This window comes from Oncorhynchus masou, chromosome 29 (genome assembly GCF_036934945.1).
Source record: "Oncorhynchus masou masou isolate Uvic2021 chromosome 29, UVic_Omas_1.1, whole genome shotgun sequence".
Classification (NCBI taxonomy): domain Eukaryota; kingdom Metazoa; phylum Chordata; class Actinopteri; order Salmoniformes; family Salmonidae; genus Oncorhynchus; species Oncorhynchus masou.
Genome location: NC_088240.1, coordinates 59,865,106 through 59,888,619, shown reverse-complemented (window position 1 = coordinate 59,888,619; position 23,514 = coordinate 59,865,106). Strand labels below are relative to the sequence as shown.

Sequence of the window (23,514 nt, the reverse complement as noted above, 5' to 3'; positions counted from 1 at the left end):
ACTGCGAGCATGCGCTGACCCTCTGGCAAGTGTCTTCACTGACATTTTTAACCTCTCCCTGTCTGAGTCTGTAATACCAACATGTTTTAAACAGACCACCATAGTGCCTTTGCCCAAGAACTCTAAGGTAACCAACCTAAATGACTACTGTCCCATAGCACTCACGTATGTAGCCATGAAGTGCTTTGAAAGGCCGGGCATGGTTCACATCAACACCATTATCCCAGAAACCCTAGACCCATTCCAATTTGCATACCGCCCCAACAGATCCTCATATGATGCCATCTCTATTGTACTCCACACTGCCCTTTCCTACCTGTACAAAAGGAACACCAATGTGAGAATGCTATTCAATGACTTTGGCTCAGCGATCAACATCAAAGTGCCCTCAAAGCTCATCAATAACCTGGGACTAAACACCTCCCTCTGCAACTGGATCCTGGACTTCCTGATGGGCCGCCCCCCCAGGTGGTAAGGGTAGGTAACAACACATCCACCACGCTGATCCTCAACACAGGGGCCCCTCAGGGGTGTGTGCTCAGTCCCCTCCTGTACTCGCTGTTCACTCATGACTGCATGGCCAGGCACGACTCCAACACCATCATTAAGTTTGCCGATGACAACAGTGGTAGGCCTGATCACCGACAACGACGAGACAGTCTATATGGAGGAGGTCAGAGACCTGGCCGTGTGGTGCCAGGACAACAATCTCTCCCTCGGTGTGATCAAGACAAATGAGACGATTGTGGACAACAGGAAAAGGAGAACCCGAGCACACTCCCATTCTCATCGATGGGGCTGTAGTGGAGCAAGTTGAGAGCTTCAAGTTCCTTGGTGTCCACCTCACCAACAAACTAACATGGCTCAAAACCTATTACCCCTCAGGAGACTGAAAAGTTTTGGCATGGGTCCTCAGATCCTCAAAAGGTTCTACAGCTGCACCATCGAGATCATCCTGCCTGGTATGGTACCGGCTCGCCCTCCGATCACAAGGCACTACAGAGGGTAGTGCGTACAGACCAGTATATCACTGGGGCCAAGCTTCCTGCCATCCAGGACATCTATACCATGCGGTGTCAGAGGAAGGCCTTAAAAATGGTCAAAGACTCCAGCCACTCTAGTCAGACTGTTCTCTCTGCTACCGCACGTCAAGCGGTACCGGAGTGACAAGTCTAGGTCCAAGCCACAAGACTCCTGGACATCTATTGCTGCCCCCCCCCTCTCCTTTACGCCACAGATACTCTGTTAATATCTATGCATAGTCAGTTTATTAACTCTACTTACATGTACATATTACCTCAATTAACCGGTGACCCCGCACATTGACCGGTACCTTCTGTATATTGTCTCGCTATTGTTATTTTACTGCTGCTCTTGAACTACTTGTTATTTTTAATTCTTAACTCTATTTTCTTAAAACTGCATTGTTGATTGGTGGCTCGTAAGTAAGTAAGCATTTCACTGTAAGGACTACACCTGTTTTATTCGACACGTGACTAAAAACAATTTGATTTGGGGGCAGTATACTATCGAGCGCTGCTTTGGTGGCAGTAGAACACGAAAAAAAAACAGTAATGCTGTACTGTACATTTCACCAAAAATAGATAGGAAATATGAAATAATGTTGAGCACAACAGAGGCAAAGCATGCAGAAACACTCAACCAGCCCAGATTGGTTTGTGCAGTGACAGAGTGACCCCCACCCCTATCCCTGCCAATCACCTGTCGTGCTCCTTGTCCACCAGATGGTAGCGGGCACGGAAGGCCACCAGGTGGGCGTAGTAGGCTGGCGCGGGGATGGAGACGGAGCGGGTACAGCGCACGTAGGTGTGGCACAGCTGGTAGGTGAGCAGCTGGAACTCGTCGGCCGTGAAGCAGTTGTCGTCCCACAGGACGTGGTAGTGGGAGGGCCGACTGGTCCCCTGGGGAAAGCAGACAGCAGACGTTACACATACTACACAGCCTCAATTTGGGGATTTAATGGAGATGTGGTACAAAAAGTGACGTAGAAAGACAATGGCTTTCAACTAAAACTCTGGACAATTAGAATGAGGTAGAGGCCTATTTATTTGCAAATGTAGTATCGTTTTTTTCAACTTCAAAACCAAAGAGTGTTTGGTAGTTTAGTTTCAGTAAAGAACGGTTTACCTTCCAAAAACCAAAACACGCAGTGTGAATAAAGTGCGTTTAAATTCTAAAAAGACAGCTTAGTTCCCGAGACTTCATGAAGTCATTTCCTGAGAGGAAGGTGCAGTGAGGCAGCAGGCCAGATGAACAGGTGGTGAAATGCTGCAGTACCTGTATTCCAGCGTGACTGCAGAGGTAAAAGTCAAACTCGTACGGGTGCGTGATGTCCGTGTCCACCGTGGTGCCCGCAGGAATGTTTCCACTGCGTCCAACCTGAACGAAGAGAACATGTCGATTTGGGGTCATTATTAATAACTGCCCACGTTAAAAGCATCCTTCCATCTGTCCTGTTCTACTTCAACACCAAGCTTCACACACATCCATTCATTGAACTTTCCCCTTGGACTCATTTAATGACGTCAGAAAGTGAACGAACGGAGGGGGGAGTAGTGTTTATTTTTTAGATTGACCTTTATTTAACTAAGCAAGTCGGTTAAGAACAAATTCTTATTTACAACGACGGCCTACCCCGACCAAACCCTAACGACGCTGGGCCAATTGTGTGCCGCCTTATCTCCACAGCTCTGAATGATGTCGTCTACAAATGACCAGAATAATGACTAAATTGATTTCTCCTTGTCCGTCAAAGTTCACTTCACTTGTAAACAAGGTGATAACTCCAAAAGCCCTGCTCTCCCAGGCCTCGAGTGGCACTCCAGGTCCGTCAATCAGGCCTAATGCTATAATGGGATAGAATTACCAGGGGTGAGGAGAGCAGGTCCATTGACAACAGTGTAATTGGATAATTAGGACAACCATTTAGAGCAGTTAATAAAACACCACGGACCAACTCTGTAACACACAGTTTCCCCCCCTAATCTATAAAGGGCGTTTCACACTGCTGTGCCAAACAGTTGAGTCAAGCTGTAGTGAGCTGGCCTGGTTATACAGCTACTAAAGCTGTTGGAACGGTGCGAGAAGAAAACGTAAGAGTCAGTTTGGGTGTGATTTGGCCCCATAGTGTGACTCAGGCATGGGTATTATCTCAGAATGACCCGAAGGTAGCTGGGAGGGTGGCCGGAAGGAAATGTGGGCCGACTCACCCTTTCGTTGCGGTCGGCACAGAAGAGGCGGGTGTGGTGGCGTTTCTGGACCACGATGTAGGTGATGCCAGGCTGGTACTCCTTCTCTAAGCCAATGCAAGCCTCGCGGATGGCCAGCAGCTCGTAGTACAACACCTGGGGTGGGCAGATGGATAAAACAGGGTTCAAAACATCCATTATTGACGATATGACTTTGAATGTCCTCCATCTCTGTTACGGGCAGGTTTTCCCTAGTTCGCACCAGTTGAGGCAGATGATATAGGCCTCAACATTGCACCCTTTCACCACCATCTGACAGCGTGACAGGTAAATAGGTCATGCTTTGGTCACAGCCCATGCATGTTATTCTAATGTCCTCTTAGTGGACCTTCATGATGTGCATCAATGGTTTACTTACACAGATAGGACATCTACCAAACTTTAACAGTTTATTTAAAGTGGGACAACAGTTCACATGCAACCTTTCACCCTCTGGTTTCTGATGTTCTGGAGGTTTGAGAGAGACTTACATTTTCTTGTCCCCAGGACAAATCGCTCGGTCTTTACTCACCTGTCTGAACTGGCCCTCTGACACTCCGTCCCTGTAGAAGATGATCCTGGTGGGCTTGTAGCGGGTCGACTTGTAGAACTGGATCAGCAGCTCTCGGACCATAGAGGCCAGATCCTGGATCACCTCCTGTCTGGGCCTCTGGACCCGGACTGTGGCACAGTACCTGCTGGGGTGGGCGTCCATACTGCCTACCACCTGGAGAGAGAGATGTAATAGAGAGAAACAGGATGAGAGAGAGTGTGTGTGAGAGAAACAAACCATCGCTGCACAAATTGATTAGCTCTGCACAAACATTATGAACTGCAGTGGCGATACAGTATAGACCAGGCCACAGAAGTCTCAAACATGTAGTCCTCAGGCCAGATGAGGCCCGCGAGCCTATTTAATGCAGCCTGCGGTTGTCTCAGTAAATGTGAACCATGGTTGCAATAGTAAAAAAATATATAAATGTGGACCCTGGGAAAAATGAGTTTGAGACTACTGGTATAGGCCAATAGGAGTTAAGTGAACTCACTGCAGCAATGGAGGGCTTCTTCCCGTCTCCAGCAGGGGGGTGTGTAACGTCCGCCCCCAGGAAGATGATAGGCTGCTGGAATACTGAGGGTCTGGGTGGAGGAAGAGAGAAGGACCAATGAGTTCAAACAAGGATTCTCCAATATGATTAAGGGTTTAGATTTCACACAATATGTACATTTATGTCAATCATAAATTGGAAGACACTTGATTAGGAGATTGATATTGATGGAATATGTGTACAAATAAAATATTCTCAAGACCAATACACACTTTGTTAGGCTAAGGCCTAACAGTTAATTTACTGTTTAAACGTATGCCCCGCTTCACAGGTCTAAAAAAATAAATACATTTGAACAATTCATTTGATTCATATGAATGATTCTTTGACAAAACAAACGATTCACTACGTGATTATAGTAGTTGGGATTCGGTTCAATCGCGGTGATCGAATCATGTGAATCAAAAAATAATAATAGGTGGCGACAAAACTTGTTTTGTAGCTACTTCAAGCTGATTTATGCACTTCTAAAGGAAGATAAATATGACTAAATTAGAAAAAGGTACATACATTTCCAAAAGAAAATGTGCTCGCTTTAGCCAAATAAAAATATTTGTTTGGTCATTCGACAGTCCTATCCTCCAGCCACAGTGGCCACGTACCGTTGGTGGGGCACCAGGATATTGTTGATTCCCCCCAGCTTGACGTTGATCTTGAGGCAGAGGTTGGAGAGGGTCTGGGGGGACGTCTTCACCACGTTCTTCACCTGGACACACTGAGTGGCCATTCCTAGGAGAGTGTCTCCCACCCTCTTCACCTCCGCTACACAGGACCAGTAACAGGAAGTGATCAATCAATCTCTGTGCAATTAACAGTCAGATTAGGAAAGTGAAGAGTAAAGTACCACCTATGCGTTAAAGGGAAAGCATTGATAGATACCAGACAGATGTACACCGTCTGTTCACACAGCAGCACACATCCCTTATCGAAGCTGCTTCAGCAACACAAGAGTTTCAAAGAATAGCAAATGCTTTGGTAGAAGTATTATATAGATACAGAAAATGTTCGACCGTGAATCAGCACGGATAAGGTGATTCCAATGAATATCATGTGAATACGTACAGTTGAAGGCAGAAGTTTACATACACTTAGGTTGGCGTCAATAAAACACATTTTTCAACCACTCCACGAATGTCTTCTTAACAAACTATAGTTTTGGCAAGTCGGTTAGGACATCTACTTTGTGCATGACACAAATAATTTTCCCAACAATTGTTTACAGAGATTATTTGACTGTATCACAATTCCAGTGGGTCAGAAGTTTACATACACTAAGTTGACTGTGCCTTTAAACAGCTTGGAAAATTCCAGAAAATAATGTAATGACTTTAGAAGCTTCTGATAGGCGAATTGACATCATTTGAGTCAATTGGAGGTGTACCTGTGGATGTATTTCAAGGACTACCTTCAACCTCAGTGCCTCTTTGCTTGACATCAATGCAAAACCAAAAGAAATCAACCAAGACCTCAGAAAATAATTGTAGACCTCTACAAGTCTGGTTCATCCTTGGGAGCAATTTCCAAACGCCTGAAGGTACCACGTTCATCTGTACAAACAATAGTACGCAAGTATAAGCACCATGGGACCACGCAGCCATCATACCACTCAGGAAGGAGATTAACATACTTTGGTGCGAAAAGTGCAAATCAAACCCAGAACAGCAGCAAAGGACCTTGTGAAGAAGCTGGAGGAAACAGATACTTTTGTATCTATATCCACAGTAAAACAAGTCCTATATCGACCTGAAAGGCCACTCAGCAAGGAAGAAGCCACTGCTCAAAAACTGCCACAAAAAGCCAGACGACTGTTTGCAACTGCACATGGGGAAAAGACTACTACTTTTTGGAGAAATGTCCTATGGTCTGATGAAACAAAAAAACAACTGTTTGGCCATAATGACCATCATTATGTTTGGAGGAAAAGGGGGGAGGCTTGCAAGCTGAAGAACACCATCGCAACCGTGAAGCACATGGGTGGCAGCATCATGTTATGGGGGTGCTTTGCTGCAGGAGGGACTGGTGCACTTCACAAAATAGATGGCATCATGAGGAAGTAACATTATGTGGATATATTGAAGCAACATCTCAAGATATCAGTCAGGAAGTTAAAGCTTGGTCGCAAATGGGTCTTCCAAATGGATAATAACCCCAAGCATACTTCCAAAGTTGTGGCAAAATGCAGGAACAAAGTCAAGGTATTAGAGTGGCAATCACAAAGTCCTGACCTCAATCTTATAGAATATTTGTGGGCAGAACTGAAAAAGTGTGTGAGAGCAAGGAGGCCTACACACCTCACTCAGTTACACCAGCTCTGTCAAGAAGAATGCCAAAATTCACCCAACTTATTGTGGGAAGCTTGTGGAAGGCTACCCGAAACATTTGACCCAAGTTAAACAATTTAAAGGCAATGCTACCAAATACTAATTGGGTGTATGTAAACTTCATCACACTGGGAATGTGATGAATGATAAAAGCACTCTCTCTACTATTATTCTGACATTTCACATTCTTAAAATAAAGTGGTGATCCTAACTAACCTAAAACAGGGAATTTTTACTCGTATTAAATGTCAGGAATTGTGAAAAACTGAGTTTAAATTATTTGGCTAAGGTGTATGTAAACTTCCGACTTCAACTGTGCACTATCGTTCAAAAGTTTGGGGTCACTTAGAAATGTCTTTTTTTTAATAAAGAAAAGCACATTTTTTTGTCCATTAAAATAACATCAAATTGATCAGAAATACGGTGTAGACATTGTTGATGTTGTAAATGACTATTGAAGCTGGAAACGGCAGATTTTGTGGAATATCTACATAGGCGTACATAGGACCATGATCAGCAACCATCACTCCTGTGTTCCAATGGCACGTTGTGTTAGCTAATCCAAGATTATCATTTAAAAAAATGGGTAATTAAGCATTAGAAAACCCTTTTGCAATTATGTTAGCAGAGCTGATCATGGTTGTGCTGATTAAAGAAACAATACAACTGGCCTTCTTTAGACTAGTTGAGTATCTGGAACATCAGCATTTCTGGGTTCGATTACAGGCTCAAAATGGCCAGAAACAAAAACATTTCTTATGAAACTGTTGACTGATGTTTTGTGGGTACTGTTTAATGAAGCTGCCAGTTGGAGACTTGTGAGGCGTCTGTTTCTAAAACTAGACACTAATGTACTTGTCCTCTTGCTCAGTTGTGCATCGGGGCCTCCCACTCCTTTTTCTATTCTGTGCTTTTCCTTCTTTCTTTCAAAAACAAGAACATTTCTAAGTGACCCCAAACTTCTGAACGGTAGTGGGTGCTGCCTACCATAGACTGGGGTCTTTCCAGGCAGGATGACGATGATGAGTTGCAGTCCAGAGTAGGTGTTCTTCAGGTGCCTGAACATGGGTTCCACACTGTCGGCTCCCTGGGCGTATTTACAGAAACACGGCTGGCCCTGGATGGGCATCCCAGCATCCTTGGAGATCTTACGCAGCTGGTCTGTGAAACCCCTATAGAAGGAGGTGGGTAATGGATGGAAGAAGAGAGAGGGATGCAGAAGAGAGTGATGGAGGAATTAGGGAGGGAAAGAGGAATGAGGGAGAGACAGTAATGGAGAAATGAGGGAGGGGGAGGAGGGGAAAAGGGTTGTAAAGACCAAATATAATCTGGTTGGTTCGGGAACGGTTTAGTAATGTAATCCATGAGAGTCGCTGTGTAAATCCTAAGGTTGTATCAGAGGCGTAGAGGAAAAACTAATTACACAAGGATCACTTTCTTATCGGGAAGGCCATCTTCAACACACATCCGTAGCAGGGAGGTATTCCTTTCCATATATCCCTGTGGCTATGTGAAAAGCTGCTTCATGAATAGGAGGGGGGGGATGTTTATTAGGCACAAAATGGAAGAAAATGTACTGAAACAGGGAAGGACTACCTAGACCAATAAGAAATTCTAATTTTTGTTTTCCATTGAACATTTTGCCAAGGTGTGCCCTAAGGAGCATAACCCAGTTGTACACATAGTAAGTGGGTGAAACAGATAAGACTGGTTGGTTCTTACTTGAGGATCTCCTCACGACACTGCCTCTGTGTGGCAAAACATGCGATGGCCCACATCTTGATCTCCACTCCCGTGTGGAACTGTTTGCCCCTCATGTCCCACACCCCGTGACTTGGGGTGGCCACCGTCCGGTTCTGAAACCACAGTGTAGTACGGTTGATCTGCTGCATGGTGTACACACACACACACACACACACACACACACACACTTCTGCATGCACACACACTTGTTTTTCATATCCTTGTGGGGACCTAAAATGTATTACCATTAAAAACCCTTACTCCAACCTTAACACCTAACCCTAATTGTAAGCCTAAACCTAACCTCCAAGTTTAAAAATAGCCTTTGTTCTCAGAGGGATCATTATCAGTGTTTTATAATCCTTGGAGACATTTGGAGATTTCAGGTCCCCACGAGGATAGAAAACCAGTGCACAGTAATCACATACACCCAATGGAGTAGGACATGCTGTACAGATTCAACAGTCAAGACACTTCAGAAAGTCATGCAGGCACACATGTATAAATTACACAGAAAATAATTGTGTGTAGACACCAACACTTATTGGATACATTTAAAGCAAAACACACACGAAAAAGTATGTGAACCCTTTGGAATTACCTGGATTTCTGCATTAATTGGTCATAAGATTTGATATGATCTTCATCTAAGTCACAACAATAGCCCGTGCTTAAACTAATTAACACAAATTATTGTATTTTTCGTGTCTATAATGAATACATAATTTAAACATTCGTAGTTTAGGTTGGAAAAAGTATATGAACCCCTAGGCTAATGACTTTTCCAAATGCTAATTGGTGTCAGGAGTCAGCTAACCTGGAGTCCAATCAATGAGACGAGATTGGAGACGTTGGTTAGACCTGCCCGATGACATTTAAAAAGATAATAATAATAAATAAAACACCTCACAAAATTTGAGTTTGCTATTCACAAGAAGCATTGCCTGATGTGAACCATGCCTTGAACAAGAGATCTCAGAAGGCCTAAGATTAAGAATTGTTGACTTGCATAAAGTTGGAAAGGGTTACAAAAGTATCTCCCAAAGCCTTGAAGTTCATCAGTCCATGGTAAGACAAATTGTCTATAAATGGAGAAAGTTCAGCACTGTTGCTACTCTAGGAGTGGCCGTCCTGCAAAGATGACTTAGCATTCTGCACCTTGCTCTTGCAATGAGGTGAAGAAGAATCTTAGAGTGTCAGCTAAAGACTGACAGAAATCCCTGGAACATGCTAACATCTCTGTTGACGAGTCCACAATACGTAAAACATTAAACAAGAATGGTGTTCATGGGAGGACACCACAGTAGAAGCAATTGCTGTCCAAAAAACCCCATTGCTGCACGTCTGAAGTTCGCAAAAGAGCATCTGGATGTTCCACAGCACTACTGGCAAAGTATTCTGTGGACATATTAAACTAAACTAAAGTTCAGTTGTTTAGAAAGAACACACAACAATATATGTGGAGAAAAAAAGGCACAGCACGTCAACATCTTAGGGCAGCAGGTAGCCTAGTGGTTAGAGCATTGGACTTGTAACCGAAAGGTTGCAAGATCAAATCCCTAACAAGGTAAACATCTGTCCCTTCGCTCTGCCCCTGAACAAGACAGTTAACCCACTGTTCAGAGGCCGTCATTGAAAATAAGAATTTGTTCTTAAGTGACTTGCCTAGGTAAAAAATAAAAATATTATTAATAATACAATTTTAAAAAACAACGTTAAACTTTTGGAGGGAGCATCATGGTTTGGAGCTGATTTGCTGCCTCAGAGCCTGGAAGGCTTGCCATCGTAGAGGGAAATTAATTCAAGTTTATCAAGACATTTTGCAGGAGAATGTAAGGCCATCTGTTTGCCAATTGAAGCGCAACAGAAGTTGGGTGATGCAACAGGACAACAACCCAAAACACAGAAGTAAATCAACAGAATGGCTTCAACAAGAAAATATGCCTTCTGGAGTGGCCCAGTCAGTCCTGACCTCAACCCGATCGAGATGCTGTGGCATGACCTCAAGAGAGCAGCTCACACCAGGCATCCCAAGAATATTGCTGAACTGAAACAGTTCTTTAAAGAGGAATGGTCCAAAATTCCTCCTGACCGTTGTGCAGGTCTGTTCCCCAACTACAGAAAACATTTGGTTGAGGTTATTGCTGCCAAAGGAGGGTCAACCAGTTACATACTTTTTCCACCATACACTGAATGTTCACAGTGTGTTCAATAAAAACATGAACATATAATTGTTTTATTCGTTTAAGCAGACCGTTTGTCTATTGTTGTAATTTAAATTGAGATCAAATCACATTTTATGACTAATTTATGCAGAAATCCAGGTAATTCCAGGGTTCCCCCATACTTTTTCTTGCCACTGTATTTAGGCCGAACATGTATAGACTGAAAGACACAGGTGCAGTGTTTTAAAATGTTTTCTTTTCAAAACAGCTTCAAAAAAGTACAATTTGAGCATATCAACACTGAAACTGTCAAAATTGTATTGCCCTTAACCTTTACATTAACCCTTCAAGGTGAGGCAATAGAGGCTGAAATTACATTTTTGCATCTACTTTATGGAACTTAATATTAGTACTTTCAAAAAGTAAACAAAAATGTCAAACTATGTAAATATATATTTTGTTTGTTTATCATACTACCATCATCAAAATGTCATGAATTTTAAAAACATATATATATATTTTTTTTTTTTTTTACATAAATACATCATTTCAAAGCTCACTACATTTAAAAAGGCCATTACACAAACTGGACTACAGAGCCTTTGGAAAGTATTCAGACCCCTTGACTTTTCCACTTTGTTACATTATAGCCATAATGACAAAACAAACAGGTTTAGAAATGTTTGCATAATTATTCAGCACCTTCGCTATGAGACTCAAAATTGATTTCAGGTGCATCCTGTTTCCATTGATCATCCTTGAGCTGTTTCTACAACTTGATTGGAAATAATTTGGAATGGCGCACACACACACACGTCTATATAAGGTCCCACAGTTGACAGTGCATGTCAGAGCAAAAACCAAGCCATGAGGTCGGAGGAATTGTCCGTACAGACACGGTTGTGTCGAAGTACAAATCTGGGGAAGGATACCAAACTATTTATGCAACATTGAAGATCCCCAAGAACACAGTGGCCTCCATCGTTCTTAAATGGAAGATGTTTGGAACCACCAAGACTCTTCCTAGAGCTGGCCGCCCAGCCAAACTGAGCAATCGGGGGGGAAGGGCCTTAGTCAGGGAGGTGACCAAGAACCTGGTGGTCACGGAGAGCTCCAGAGTTCCTCTGTGGAGATGGGAGAACCTTCCAGAAGGACAACCATCTCTGCAGCACTCCACCAATCAGGCCTTTATGGTAGGAGTGGCCAGACGGAAGCCACTCCTTAGTAAAAAGCATATGACAGCCTGCTTGGAGTTTGCCAAAAGGCACCTAAATACTCTCAGACCATGAGAAACAATATTCTCTGGTCTGATGAAACCAAGATTGAACTCTTTGGCCAGAATGCCAAGTGTCACGTCTGAAGGAAACCTGGCACTATCCGTACGGTGAAGGATGGTGGTGTCAGCATGTGGGGATGATTTTCAGCTGCAGGGACTGGGAGACTAGTCAGGATCGAGACAAATGAGCAAAGTACAGAGAGATCCTTGATGAAAACCTGTTCCAGAGCGCTCTGGAACTAAGACTAAGGGCGAAGGTTCACCTTCCAACAGGACAACAACCCTAAGCAGACAGCCAAGACCATGCAGGAGTGGCTTCGGGACAAGCCTCTGAATATCCTTGAGTGTCCCAGCCAGAGTCCGGACTTGAACCCGATCAAACTTCTCTGTCGAGACCTGAAAATAGCTGTGCAGCAAAGCTCCCCATCCAACCTGACAGAGCTTGAGAGGATCTGCAGAGAAGAAATACAAATACATGCGTGCCAAGCGTTTAACGTCATACCCAAGAAGACTCAAGGCTGTAATAACTGCCAAAGGTGCATCAACAAAGTAATTAACCTGTCTGGGAACGGGGTTCCGCTTGCCAACAACCAATGAAATTGCAGGGCGCCAAATACAAATCAACAGAAATCTCATAAATCACATTTCTCTGACATACAAGTATTAGGCACCATTTTAAAGATAAAATTCCCATTAATCCAGCCACAGTGTCGGATTTCAAAAATGCTTTACAGTGAAAGCTCTACAAACGATTATGTTAGGTCACCACCAAGTCACAGAAAAACCCAGCCATTTTTCCAGCCAAAGAGAGGAGTCACAAAAAGCACAAAGAGATAAAATGAATCACTAACCTTTGATGATCATCAGATGACACTCAAAGGACTTCATGTTACACAATACATGTATGTTTTGTTCGGTAAGGTTCATATTTATATCCAAAAATCTCATTTTACATTGGCGTGTTACGTTCAGTAGTTCCAAAACATGCAGTGATTTTGCAGAGAGCCACATTAATTTACAGAAATACTCATTATAAATGCTGATGAAAATACATGTGTTATACATGGAAATATAAACTTCTCCTTAATGCAGATTTAAAAAAAAAAAAACTTTACGGAAAAAGAAATATCTGCCATGTTGCGTAGTCAACATTAGTCAGAAATAGCATTATAAATATTCACTTACATTTGATGATCTTCATCAAAATGCACTCCCAGGAATTCCAGTTTGACAATACATTTTTGATTTGTTCCATAAAGTCCATCAATTATGTCCAGAGAGCTTATTTTATTAGGGCGTTTAGTAAACAATTCCAAATGCACGTTCAGGTCCAGCCGAACGTCGGACGAAAAGTTCAAAAAGTTATATTACAGGTCGTAGAAACTTGTCAAGTTTAAGAATCAATCTTTAGGATGTTTTTATCATAAATGTTCAATAATGTTCCAACCAGGGAATTCCATTGTCTGTAGAAAAGCAATGGAACGAGAGCTACGTACCTCATGTGAAATGAGTCAAACAGCTCTCATCTGGCCCCCCTTCACAGTAGAAGCCTGAAACAACATTCTAAAGATGGTTGACATCTAGTGGAAGCCTTAGGAAGTGCAAAATGACCCACACCCCACTGTGTATTCGATAGGGGCTTAGTTCAAAAACTAAAATCCACTTCCTGTTTGGATTTTTTCTCAGGTTTTTGCCTGCCATATGAGTTTAGTTATACGCACAGACATCATTCAAACAGTTTTAGAAACTCCAGAGTGTTTTCTATCCAATACTAATAATAATAATATGCATATATTAGCATCTGGGACTGAAGAGGAGGTAGTTTACTCTGGGTAGTTTACTCTATCCCAAAAAAGTTAAGGGTCTGAATACTTATGTAAATATAATTTTAAAATATATTACATTTGCAAAAGATTCAAATAACCCGTTTTTCCTTTTGTCACTATGGGGTATTGTGTGTAGATTGGATTCAATTGGGTTTTTTTCCTCATTTTTGAACATGGCTGTAACAAAATGTGGAAAAAGTAAAGGGGTCTGAATACTTTCCAAAGGCACTGTATATGTAGTAACTTAATTTGAAGAGATTGTGATTAGGTCTCAAGAGGTATTTTGCGATTGGTAAGCTAAATTCATTGTACTTTGCTTTAATGGACATTTATTTGCTGAAAGTCAGACTCTTCCCACACGCCAACTAATTTCTCAGCTTCAGAATCTGCATTCTCCAAATTTAGCTTTCACAAAATTGTTCATAGTTCAAATCAAAATTTGATAACATTTCATTTGAAAATATGCACCAAAAGTGCTGTTTACGTACATGGTTTATTAATTTAGACACGGTAGAAAGATGAAAAGAAAGGTCAGGTCCTGTAGTGTCTTAACAAAATGAAACCAGAAGGCTGACCTCATCCAGTGTCCAGAAAAACAGATTTTCTTTAGTTCTCCTTTGGCAGTCCTAATCACTTTTAATGTTTGAATGCAAAACTGGGTCTGGGATTAAGACTTACATTTGATTAGACTGTTTTCAGTAAAATCCCGCTCATGTGACATCTACTCTCATGAATCGCAAAAAGTGAAATTGCAAACCAAAGTGAGTGAGCTAAAAAAAGGGGGGGAGCATAGACACCACAAAAGGAAGCTAAATTGAGTCATAGCACAGTGTCATTACGATCTGTACTATGCATTCTCAAAAAATAGCAGTAAAGAAAAATGATGTAGCCGTGTTAGCATTGAGCAAAGACTACTAGCTTATATTAATCCACACAGACAAGCCTGTTCTCAGAGTGTCTTCGAGTAACCGTGCCGACCTAGGATCAATTTTGTCTTTGAAATCACTACGAATAAGAGGGGGACCTGATCCTAGATCAGCACACCTACTCCTAGATGATTCACAGAGAGAAAAGACAAACAGATCAAATCAAACCAAAGCAAGGGGTTAGTTCCCTCATATAGCAAGGGTAGGTAGCGTGTCAAAACAAACAGAGTATGGAGCGTGATTTAAAGGAAGGGTACCATAAAGTGCTCTGTGCTCACCCTGCCGCCGTATTGCAGCATGGGGGCAGGCAGCACGCGCCCCGTCACGTGGGCCATCTCGTCGCGCACCTTGAACTGAAACTCCTGCACAAAGGGGTCAGACTCGTAGTTGGCACTGCGCACCTGCAGGGGTCACACACAGAGACAGAGAGAGGGTGAGAAAGGGGTGTTTAGGGTGGTGAGGTAAGTTGGTATCCAGAAGACTCGGACAAAACATAGATGCTTGTTCTCGGTCCCAGGAAACGAGATCTTCTGTTGGATCTGACAATTAATCTTGGTTGTACAGTCGTCTCAAATATAACTTACGAACATATCAAGACTATTTCAAGGACAGCTTTTGTCCATCTATGTAACATTGCAAAAATCAGAAACTTTGTCCAAACATGATGCAGAAAAATTCATCCATGCTTTTGTCACTTCTAGATTAGACTACTGCAATGCTCTACTTCCCGGCGACATGGATAAAGCACTAAATAAACTTCAGTTAGTGCTAAACACGGCTGCTAGAATCTTGACGAGAACCAAAGAAATGTGATCATTTTACTCCAGTGCTAGCCTCTCTACACTGGCTTCCTGTTAAGGCAAGGGTTGATTTCAAGGTTACTGCTAACCTACAAAGCATTACATGGGCTTGCTCCTACCTAGCTTTCCAATTTGGTCCTGCCGTACATACCTACACGTACGCTACGGTCACAAGACGCAAGCCTCCTTACTGTTCCTAGAATTTCTAAGCAAACAGCTGGAGGCAGGGCTTTCTCCTATAGAGCTCAATTTTTATGGAATGGTCTGCCTCCCCATGTGAGGGACGCAGACTTGGTCTCAACCTTTAAGTCTTTACTGAAAACTCATCTCTTCAGTGGGTCCTATGACTGAGTGTCGTCTGGCCCAGGGGTGTGAAGGTGAATGGAGAGGCACTGGAGCAACGAACCACCCTTGCTGTCTCTGCCTGGCTGGTTCCCCTCCCTCCACTGGGATTCTCTGCCTCTAACCCCATCACAGGGGCTGAGTCACTGGCTTACTGGTGCTCTTCCATGCCGTCCCTAGGAGGGGTTGAGTCACCGACGTGGTGTTCCTGTTCGGGTTGGCGTCCCCCCCACCCCCTTGGGTTGTGCCGTGGCAGAGATCTTTCTGGGCTATACTCGACCGTGTCTCAGGATGGTAAGTTGTTGGTTGAAGATATCCCTCAAATGGTGTGGGGGCTGTGCTTTGGCAAACTGGGTGGGATTATATCCTGCCTGATTGGCCCTGTCCGGGAGTATCGTCAGACCGGGCCACAGTGTCTCCCGACCCCTCCTGTCTGAGCTTCTAGTATTTATGCTGCAGTAGTTTGTGTCAGGGGGCTAGGGTCAGTCTGTTATATCTGGAGTATTTCTCCTGTCTTATCTGGTGTCCTGTGTGAATTTAAGTACGATCTCTCTAATTCTCTCTCTGATGACCTGAGCCCTAGGACCATGCCTCAGGTCTACCTGCCTGATGACTCCTTGTTTCCCCAGTCCACCTGGCAATGCTGCTGCTCCAGTTTCAACTGTTCTGCGTGCTACCTTGTCCCAGACCTGCTGTTTTCAACTCTCTAGAGATCGCAGGAGCGGTAGAGATACTCTGCGTGATCGGCTATGAAAAGCCAACTGCCATTTACTCCTGAGGTGCTGACCTGCCTCACCCTCGACACCCACTGTGATTATTATTATTTGACCCTGCTGGTCATCTATGAACATCTTGGCCATCATCTGTTATAATCTCCACCCGGCACAGCCAGAAGAGGACTGGCCACCCCTCATACCCTGGTTCCTCTAGGTTTCTCTGGCCTTTCTAGGGAGTTTTTCCTAGCCACCGTGCTTCTACACCTGCATTGCTTGCTGTTTGGGGTTTTAGGCTGGGTTTCTGTACAGCACTTTGTGACATCAACTGATGTAAGAAGGGCTTTATAAATACATTTGATTGATTGAAGGCAGTGTCATTCATAATGCACTAAAAACAAAAGAAATCAAACTACTCCTATTAGAAACACTCAACTTGTCCAAAAATAAAACACACTTTCATTTGGTGCGGAATGCCCTAATGAATACAACCCAGGTTTGAGTATGTTTTGATGTTGAGACAACTCACGTTTGTAGCTCACATTGTCCCCAGAATTCTATCATACGAAACGTCCTGAAATAACCTTTAGAACATTGTCAAACTTCCCTCTCGGATTGTCCAATCCTTCTGCATCTTTCACACAGTTATTCTGCCCGCAGTTACTATTTGCTGACGGTTCTTTGCATCTAAATTAAAAGTCAACAGCGTCTCGGTCTCTGGCAGTGTACTATCAGCCAGAGGTATGTTTTAATCCCAGGTGGGAGATGGGGATTCTGTTTAATTAAGTGACAGCGGCAGAACAGCAGCAGAGGCTGAATGAGATGCTATCTGTTGGAGTCTAATGGCGTCGGTGGCAGCCCATCTCATCCTCCAGAAAACACCATGGCCAGGCATTGTGCTGGTGACACCATGCTGCAACAATGCCATCTCCGACCTGGCATTTCACTGACCTTAAATCAACACTGACCTGGGCCCGTATTCAGTAGGAGTGCCGATCTAAGATCAGTTTAGCCTTTTAGATTATAATGAACAAGACAGGGGACCTGATCCGAGATTAGCACTCCTACGTTTTGGCAAACCATATTAATATAACCTCCAAACACTGGTTGAGGGCATTACAAAAATAATGTTTGACAATGTCATAAAACAATGTATTCTTATTAATTTATTCATACTATTTCATCCTTCCACAAGATATAGTCCCGACAAAAATCTATGGTTGCTACCCAAGCCGGCTGGTCATTTGTTCTATCGGTTCGGTTGCCAGCGACTCAGTCATTAAGTCTTTTGTTCTACATCTATGGATGCAACAGTCGTTTGTTCTAAATGTTCCGTTGCCATGATGGCTGGCAACGTTTTAATCCCTAGCTAGCTAGCCAGCCAACTTTGACTGGCATTCACATCAAAGTGTAGCCAGAATACAGCAAACTAGCTGCATTTCCTTCCCCCCCCCCTATTGACATTTCCTCATATACAGTAGCAGTCAAAAGTTTGGACACACCTACTCATTCAAAGGTTTTTCTTAATTTTACTATATTCCACATTGTAGAATAATAGTGAAGACATCAAAACTAATGAACTAACACATATGGAATCACATAGTAATCAAAAAAGTAGTAACTAAAAACAAATCAAGATATATTTTATATTTGAGATTTTTCAATGTAGCCACCCTTTGCTTTGACAGCTTTGCACACTCTTGGCATTCTCTCAACCAGCTTCATGAGCTAGTCACCTGGAATACATTTCAATTAACAAGTGAGCCTTTTAAAAGATAAAAAGGAAAGAAATTCCACAAATTAATGCATTTGAGCCAATCATTTGTGTTGTGACATGGTAGGGTTGGTATACAGAAAACAGCCCTATTTGGTAAAAGACCAAGTCCATATTATGGCAAGAACAGCTCAAATAAGCAAAGAGGAACGACAGTCCATCATTACGTTAATACATGAAGGTCAGTCAATCCGAAAAATGCCTTTGGTCTGATGAGTCCAAATTTGAGATTTTTGGTTCCAACCGCAGTGTCTTTGAGACGCAGAGTAAGTGAACGGATGATCTCCACATGTGTGGTTCCCACCGTGAAGAATGGAGGAGGAGGTGTGATGGTGCTTTGCTGGTGACACTGATTTATTTAGAATTCAAGGCACACTTTACTAGCATGGACACCACAGCGTGATGTCATCCCATCTGGTTTGGGCTTAGTGGGAGTATAATTTGTGACCTAAAACACACCTCCAGGCTGTGTAAGGGCTATTTGACCAGGATGGTGAGTGCTTCATCAGATGACCTGGCCTCCACAATCACCTGACCTTAACCCAATTGAGATGGTTTGGGATGAGTTGGACCGCAGAGAGAAGGAAAAGCAGCCAACAAGCGCTCAGCATATGTGGGAACTCCTTGTAGACTGCTGGAAAAGCATTCCAGATGACAACCTCATGAAGCTGGTTGAGAGAATGCCAAGAGTGTGCAAAGCTGTCATTAAGGCAAAGGGTGGCTACCTTGAAGAATTGGATTTGTTTAACACTTTTTTGGTTGCTACATGATTCCATGCATGTCATTTCATAGTTTTAATGTCTTCACTATTATTTATACAATGCAGAAAATAGTAAAAATAAAGAAAAACCCCTTGAATGAGTAGGTGTCCAAACTTTTGACTGGTACTGTATATATATCCATAAAAACGATGCGGATTCATGATTTCGACTGGCTGAGAAAAGTTGCCAGCCTGTCTCGCCCCGACACGTTCATTACCAAAGGACAACTGGAGATCGAATTTCAATATTGAAACAATGTTGCAAATGTCGGAGAGAGACAAAGGTTATTACAAACCTCCATTGTTGAGAACTAAATGCTGGTCCAAAAGAAAATGGGATATAATGTCTAGATGCTTTTTAATAGTGGAGGCGGAACTGACGAGACAGTGGATTACGCAGTCACACGGAACAGAGGTAATAGGCATTTCAACTCTATAGATTTAGCCGGTGTTAACTTGTGGAATAGACAACACCTGGAATGGGGTTAACCAATCAGCATCCAGGATTAGACCCACCTGTTGTATAAAAATAAATAAGCCTCCGTGCCACCAGGCGACACAACTGACTCACCAGTCGGCTGATCTCCTCCTGTCTGTCAGGTGCAGAGCGAGCCGTGGCTTTGATCATAGTGGACGTCTGATTATCTGTCAGTTTCTTGATACAGCGCTGCCCTGCTACTATGTTACACACCTGCAGGGACACAAAACAAAAAAAAACATTGAGTATATTATACAAGCAGGGATTTCCTTCTCAAGTACAGAAAGCAACTGGATTGAATGTTTCTCACCTCCAGGGGCAGGTAGGTGTGCTTCTGCTCCTGCCCCACCTGGAGGCAGGGCAGGTGGGGATACTTGAGCTGCAGGCTGTACTTCTCTCTGAAGTACTGGGCCACCGTACGCTCCACCGTTTGACCATTCTCCAGCTGCAGAGGGAACCTGACCACAACAGGTCGATGGAACGGCAAGGGTTAAGAACATCTTTAACATTGAAAGGGGCTTGTCTGGGTCTATGTAGACTATATATGACTGTTAAAAGACAAGGTTTTCAACAGCTCGAGTCTTCAATTTCATAGTTAATACAGTGAAGATACAGAAACCGCCTCACAAAGCTATCAAAATGTTGAGCATCAGTAAATAGTGGAAAACAAAGTAGTAGCAACAGATAAACAGCTACATGTAATAGCATATTGGCCAACAGTGACTAACACCAATTGACCTCGAGACAAGGACCTGACTCAGACATTTTGTGGTTCGGGTGAATTCTTGTGAATTGGTCATCCTACATTTAAGTGCATGCTCCTCTCTCCTCCCATCCCATCATGCCCCACCCCACATATACAACCACACCCCAGGCTCCATGCTCGTCTCCCAGTCTCTCTGGCCTCTCCCTAGTCCCACTCCACCTAATCTACGTCTAGTCCCAAACCACCATCTCTCTGGGGCGCTCTTGACTCACGTTTGATGGCTGGCGGGCCGACGGGTCACATTGCAAACACGGTACTTCCTCCGCATGGTGCCACAGTGTGTGACCTCCACCTTCAGACCTGGACAGGACAGTGACCTCTTTTATGACCTCAGGGACGTGGCAATAACACAAACTTGTGTACAAAGCCACCCCCAAATCCTAGTTTACATCTGCATTCACGCACACAGACAAAACGCACAAAAAAACACTACCTTTGATTTCTTTGGTGAATTTGACCCGGTGGGAGTCTGTGAGAGGTCGGGGCTGCTCGTCTATGTTGTGGATGTCCAGGACCTCACACATGAACTGGATCACTGGCTGGGCTTTATAGAAGGCCGTGGCAGACACTGCAGGACAGACAGGGCCATCAAAAACAAGACTCGATCCCACTCATTCAGAATTACCCATCACTAGCACTACCTGCCAAAACCGAGAGTAATCTCACTAGCTATTTACTGTAGATGCCAAATGTGAATTGATCTTGATCTGTCAAATACAGTTGAAGTCGGAAGTTTACATACACCTTAGCCAAATACATTTAAACTCAGTTTCACAATCCCTGACATTTAATCCTAGTAAAAATGCCCTGTTTTACGTCAATTGGGATCACCACTTTATTTTAAGAATGTGAAATGTCAGAATAATAGGAGAGAGAATGATTTATTTCAGCTTTTATTTCATTCATCACATTTTCAGTGGGTCACAAGTTTACATACACTCAATTAGTATTTGGTAGCACTGCCTTTAAATTGTTTAACTTGGGTCAAACGTTTAGGGTAGCTTTCTACAACCTTCCCACAATAAGTTAGGAGGAATGGGCTAAAATTCACCCGACAGAGCTGGTATAACTGAGTCAGGTTTGTAGGCCTCTTTCCTCGCACATGCTTTTTCAGTTCTGCCCACAACATTTCTATAAGATTGAGGTCAGGGCTTTGTGATGGCCACTCCAATACCTTGACTTTGTTGTCCTTAAGCCATTTTGCCACAATGTTGGAAGTATGCTTGGGGTGATTGTCCATTTGGAAGACCCATTTGCGACCAAGCTTTAACTTCCTGACTGATGTCTTGAGATGTTGCTTCAATATATCCACATAATTTTACTTCCTCATGATGCCATCTCTTTTGTGAAGTGCACCAGTCCCTCGGGCAGCCAAGCACCCCCACAACATGATGCTGCCACCCCCGTGCTTCAAGGTTGGGATGGTGTTCTTTGGATTGCAAGCCTCCCCCTTTTCCTCAAAACATAATGATGGTCATTATGGACAAACAGTTCTATTTTTGTTTCATCAGACTAGAGGACATTTCTCCAAAAAGTACAATCTTTGTCCACATGTGCAGTTGCAAACCATGGTCTGGCTTTTTTGTGGCAGTTTTGGAGCAGTGGCTTCTTCCTTGCTGAGCAACATTTCAGGGTATGTAAATATAGGACTCGTTTTACTGTGGATATAGATACTTTTGTACCCGTTTCCTCCAGCATCTTCAAAAAGGTCCTATGCTGTTTTTCTGGGATTGATTTGCACTTTTCGCACCAAAGTGCGTTCATCTCTAGGAGACAGAACGTGTCTCCTTGCTGAGCGGTATGACGGCTACGTGATCCCATGGTTTTCATACTTGCGTACTATCGTTTGTACAGCTGAACGTGGTACCCTCAGGCGTTTGAAAATTGCTCCCAAGGATGAACCAGACCTGTGGAGGTCTACAATTTTTTTCTGAGGTCTTGGCTGATTTTTCCTTGATGTCAAGCAAAGAGGCACTGCGTTTGAAGGTAGGCCTTGAAATACACTGCTCAAAAACATAAAGGGAACACTTAAACAACACAATGTAACTCCAAGTCAATCACACTTCTGTGAAATCAAACTGTCCACTTAGGAACCAACACTGATTGACAATACATTTCATATGCTGTTGTGCAAATGGAATAGACGACAGGTGGAAATTATAGGCAATTAGCAAGACACCCCCAATAAAGGAGTGGTTCTGCAGGTGGTGACCACAGACCACTTCCTATGCTTCCTGGCTGATGTTTTGGTCACTTTTGAATGCTGGCGGTGCTTTCACTCTAGTGGTAGCATGAGACTGAGTCTACAACCCACACAAGTGGCTCAGGTAGTGCAGCTCATCCAGGATGGTACATCAATGCGAGCTGTGGCAAGAAGGTTTGCTGTGTCTGTCAGTATAGTGTCCAGAGCATGGAGGCGCTACCAGGAGATGTGGAGGAGGCCGTAGGAGGGCAACAACCAAGCAGCAGGGCCGCTACCTCCGCCTTTGTGCAAGGAGGAGCACTGCCAGAGCCCTCAAAATGACCTCCAGCAGGCCACATATGTGCATGTGTCTGCTCAAACAGTCAAACAGACTCCATGAGGGTGGTATGAGGGACTGACGTCCACAGGTGGGGGTTGTGCTTACAGCGCAACACCGTGCAGGACGTTTGGCATTTGCCAGAGAACACCAAGATCGGCAAATTCGCCACTGGTGCCCTGTGCTCTTCACAGATGAAAGCAGGTTCACACTGAGCACATGTGACAAACGTGACAGAGTCTGGAGACGCTGTGGAGAAAGTTCTGCTGCCTGCAACATCCTCCAGCATGACCGGATTGGCGGTGGGTCAGTCAGGGTGTGGGGTGGCATTTCTTTGGGGGGCCACACAGCCCTCCATGTGCTCGCCAGAGGTAGCCTGACTGGCATTAGGTACCGAGATAAGATCCTCAGACCCCTTGTGAGACCATATGCTGGTGCGGTTGGCCCTGGGTTCCTCCTAATGCAAGACAATGCTAGACCTCATGTGGCTGGAGTGTCAGCAGTTCCTGCAAGAGGAAGGCATTGACGCTATGGACTGGCCCGCCCGTTCCCCAGACCTGAATCCAATTGAGCACATCTGGGACATCATGTCTCGCTCCATCCACCAACGGCACGTTGCACCACAAACTGTCCAGGAGTTAGCGGATGCTTTAGTCCAGGTCTGGGAGGAGATCCCTCAAGAGACCATCCGCCACCTCATCAGGAGCATGCCCAGGCGTTGTAGGGAGGTCATACAGGCACGTGGAGGCCA

General features: G+C 43.7%; 1 protein-coding gene across 1 annotated transcript in view; it reads right to left on the bottom strand.

The window, feature by feature from the left end:
* ago3a (argonaute RISC catalytic component 3a) overlaps positions 1 to 23,514 on the bottom strand; it is a 46,355-nt gene that overhangs the window by 7,701 nt on the left and 15,140 nt on the right. Inside the window, exons 6-18 of the mRNA XM_064945466.1 lie at positions 20,678 to 20,812; positions 20,457 to 20,544; positions 19,789 to 19,936; positions 19,572 to 19,691; positions 14,869 to 15,012; positions 8,398 to 8,531; positions 7,663 to 7,847; positions 4,957 to 5,116; positions 4,295 to 4,385; positions 3,781 to 3,975; positions 3,231 to 3,365; positions 2,299 to 2,400; positions 1,723 to 1,922 (exon numbers count right to left, since the gene is read on the bottom strand). Of these exons, the coding sequence (XP_064801538.1) occupies positions 1,723 to 1,922; positions 2,299 to 2,400; positions 3,231 to 3,365; positions 3,781 to 3,975; positions 4,295 to 4,385; positions 4,957 to 5,116; positions 7,663 to 7,847; positions 8,398 to 8,531; positions 14,869 to 15,012; positions 19,572 to 19,691; positions 19,789 to 19,936; positions 20,457 to 20,544; positions 20,678 to 20,812 (1,837 nt within the window). The remainder of the gene's footprint in view (positions 1 to 1,722; positions 1,923 to 2,298; positions 2,401 to 3,230; positions 3,366 to 3,780; positions 3,976 to 4,294; positions 4,386 to 4,956; positions 5,117 to 7,662; positions 7,848 to 8,397; positions 8,532 to 14,868; positions 15,013 to 19,571; positions 19,692 to 19,788; positions 19,937 to 20,456; positions 20,545 to 20,677; positions 20,813 to 23,514) is intronic.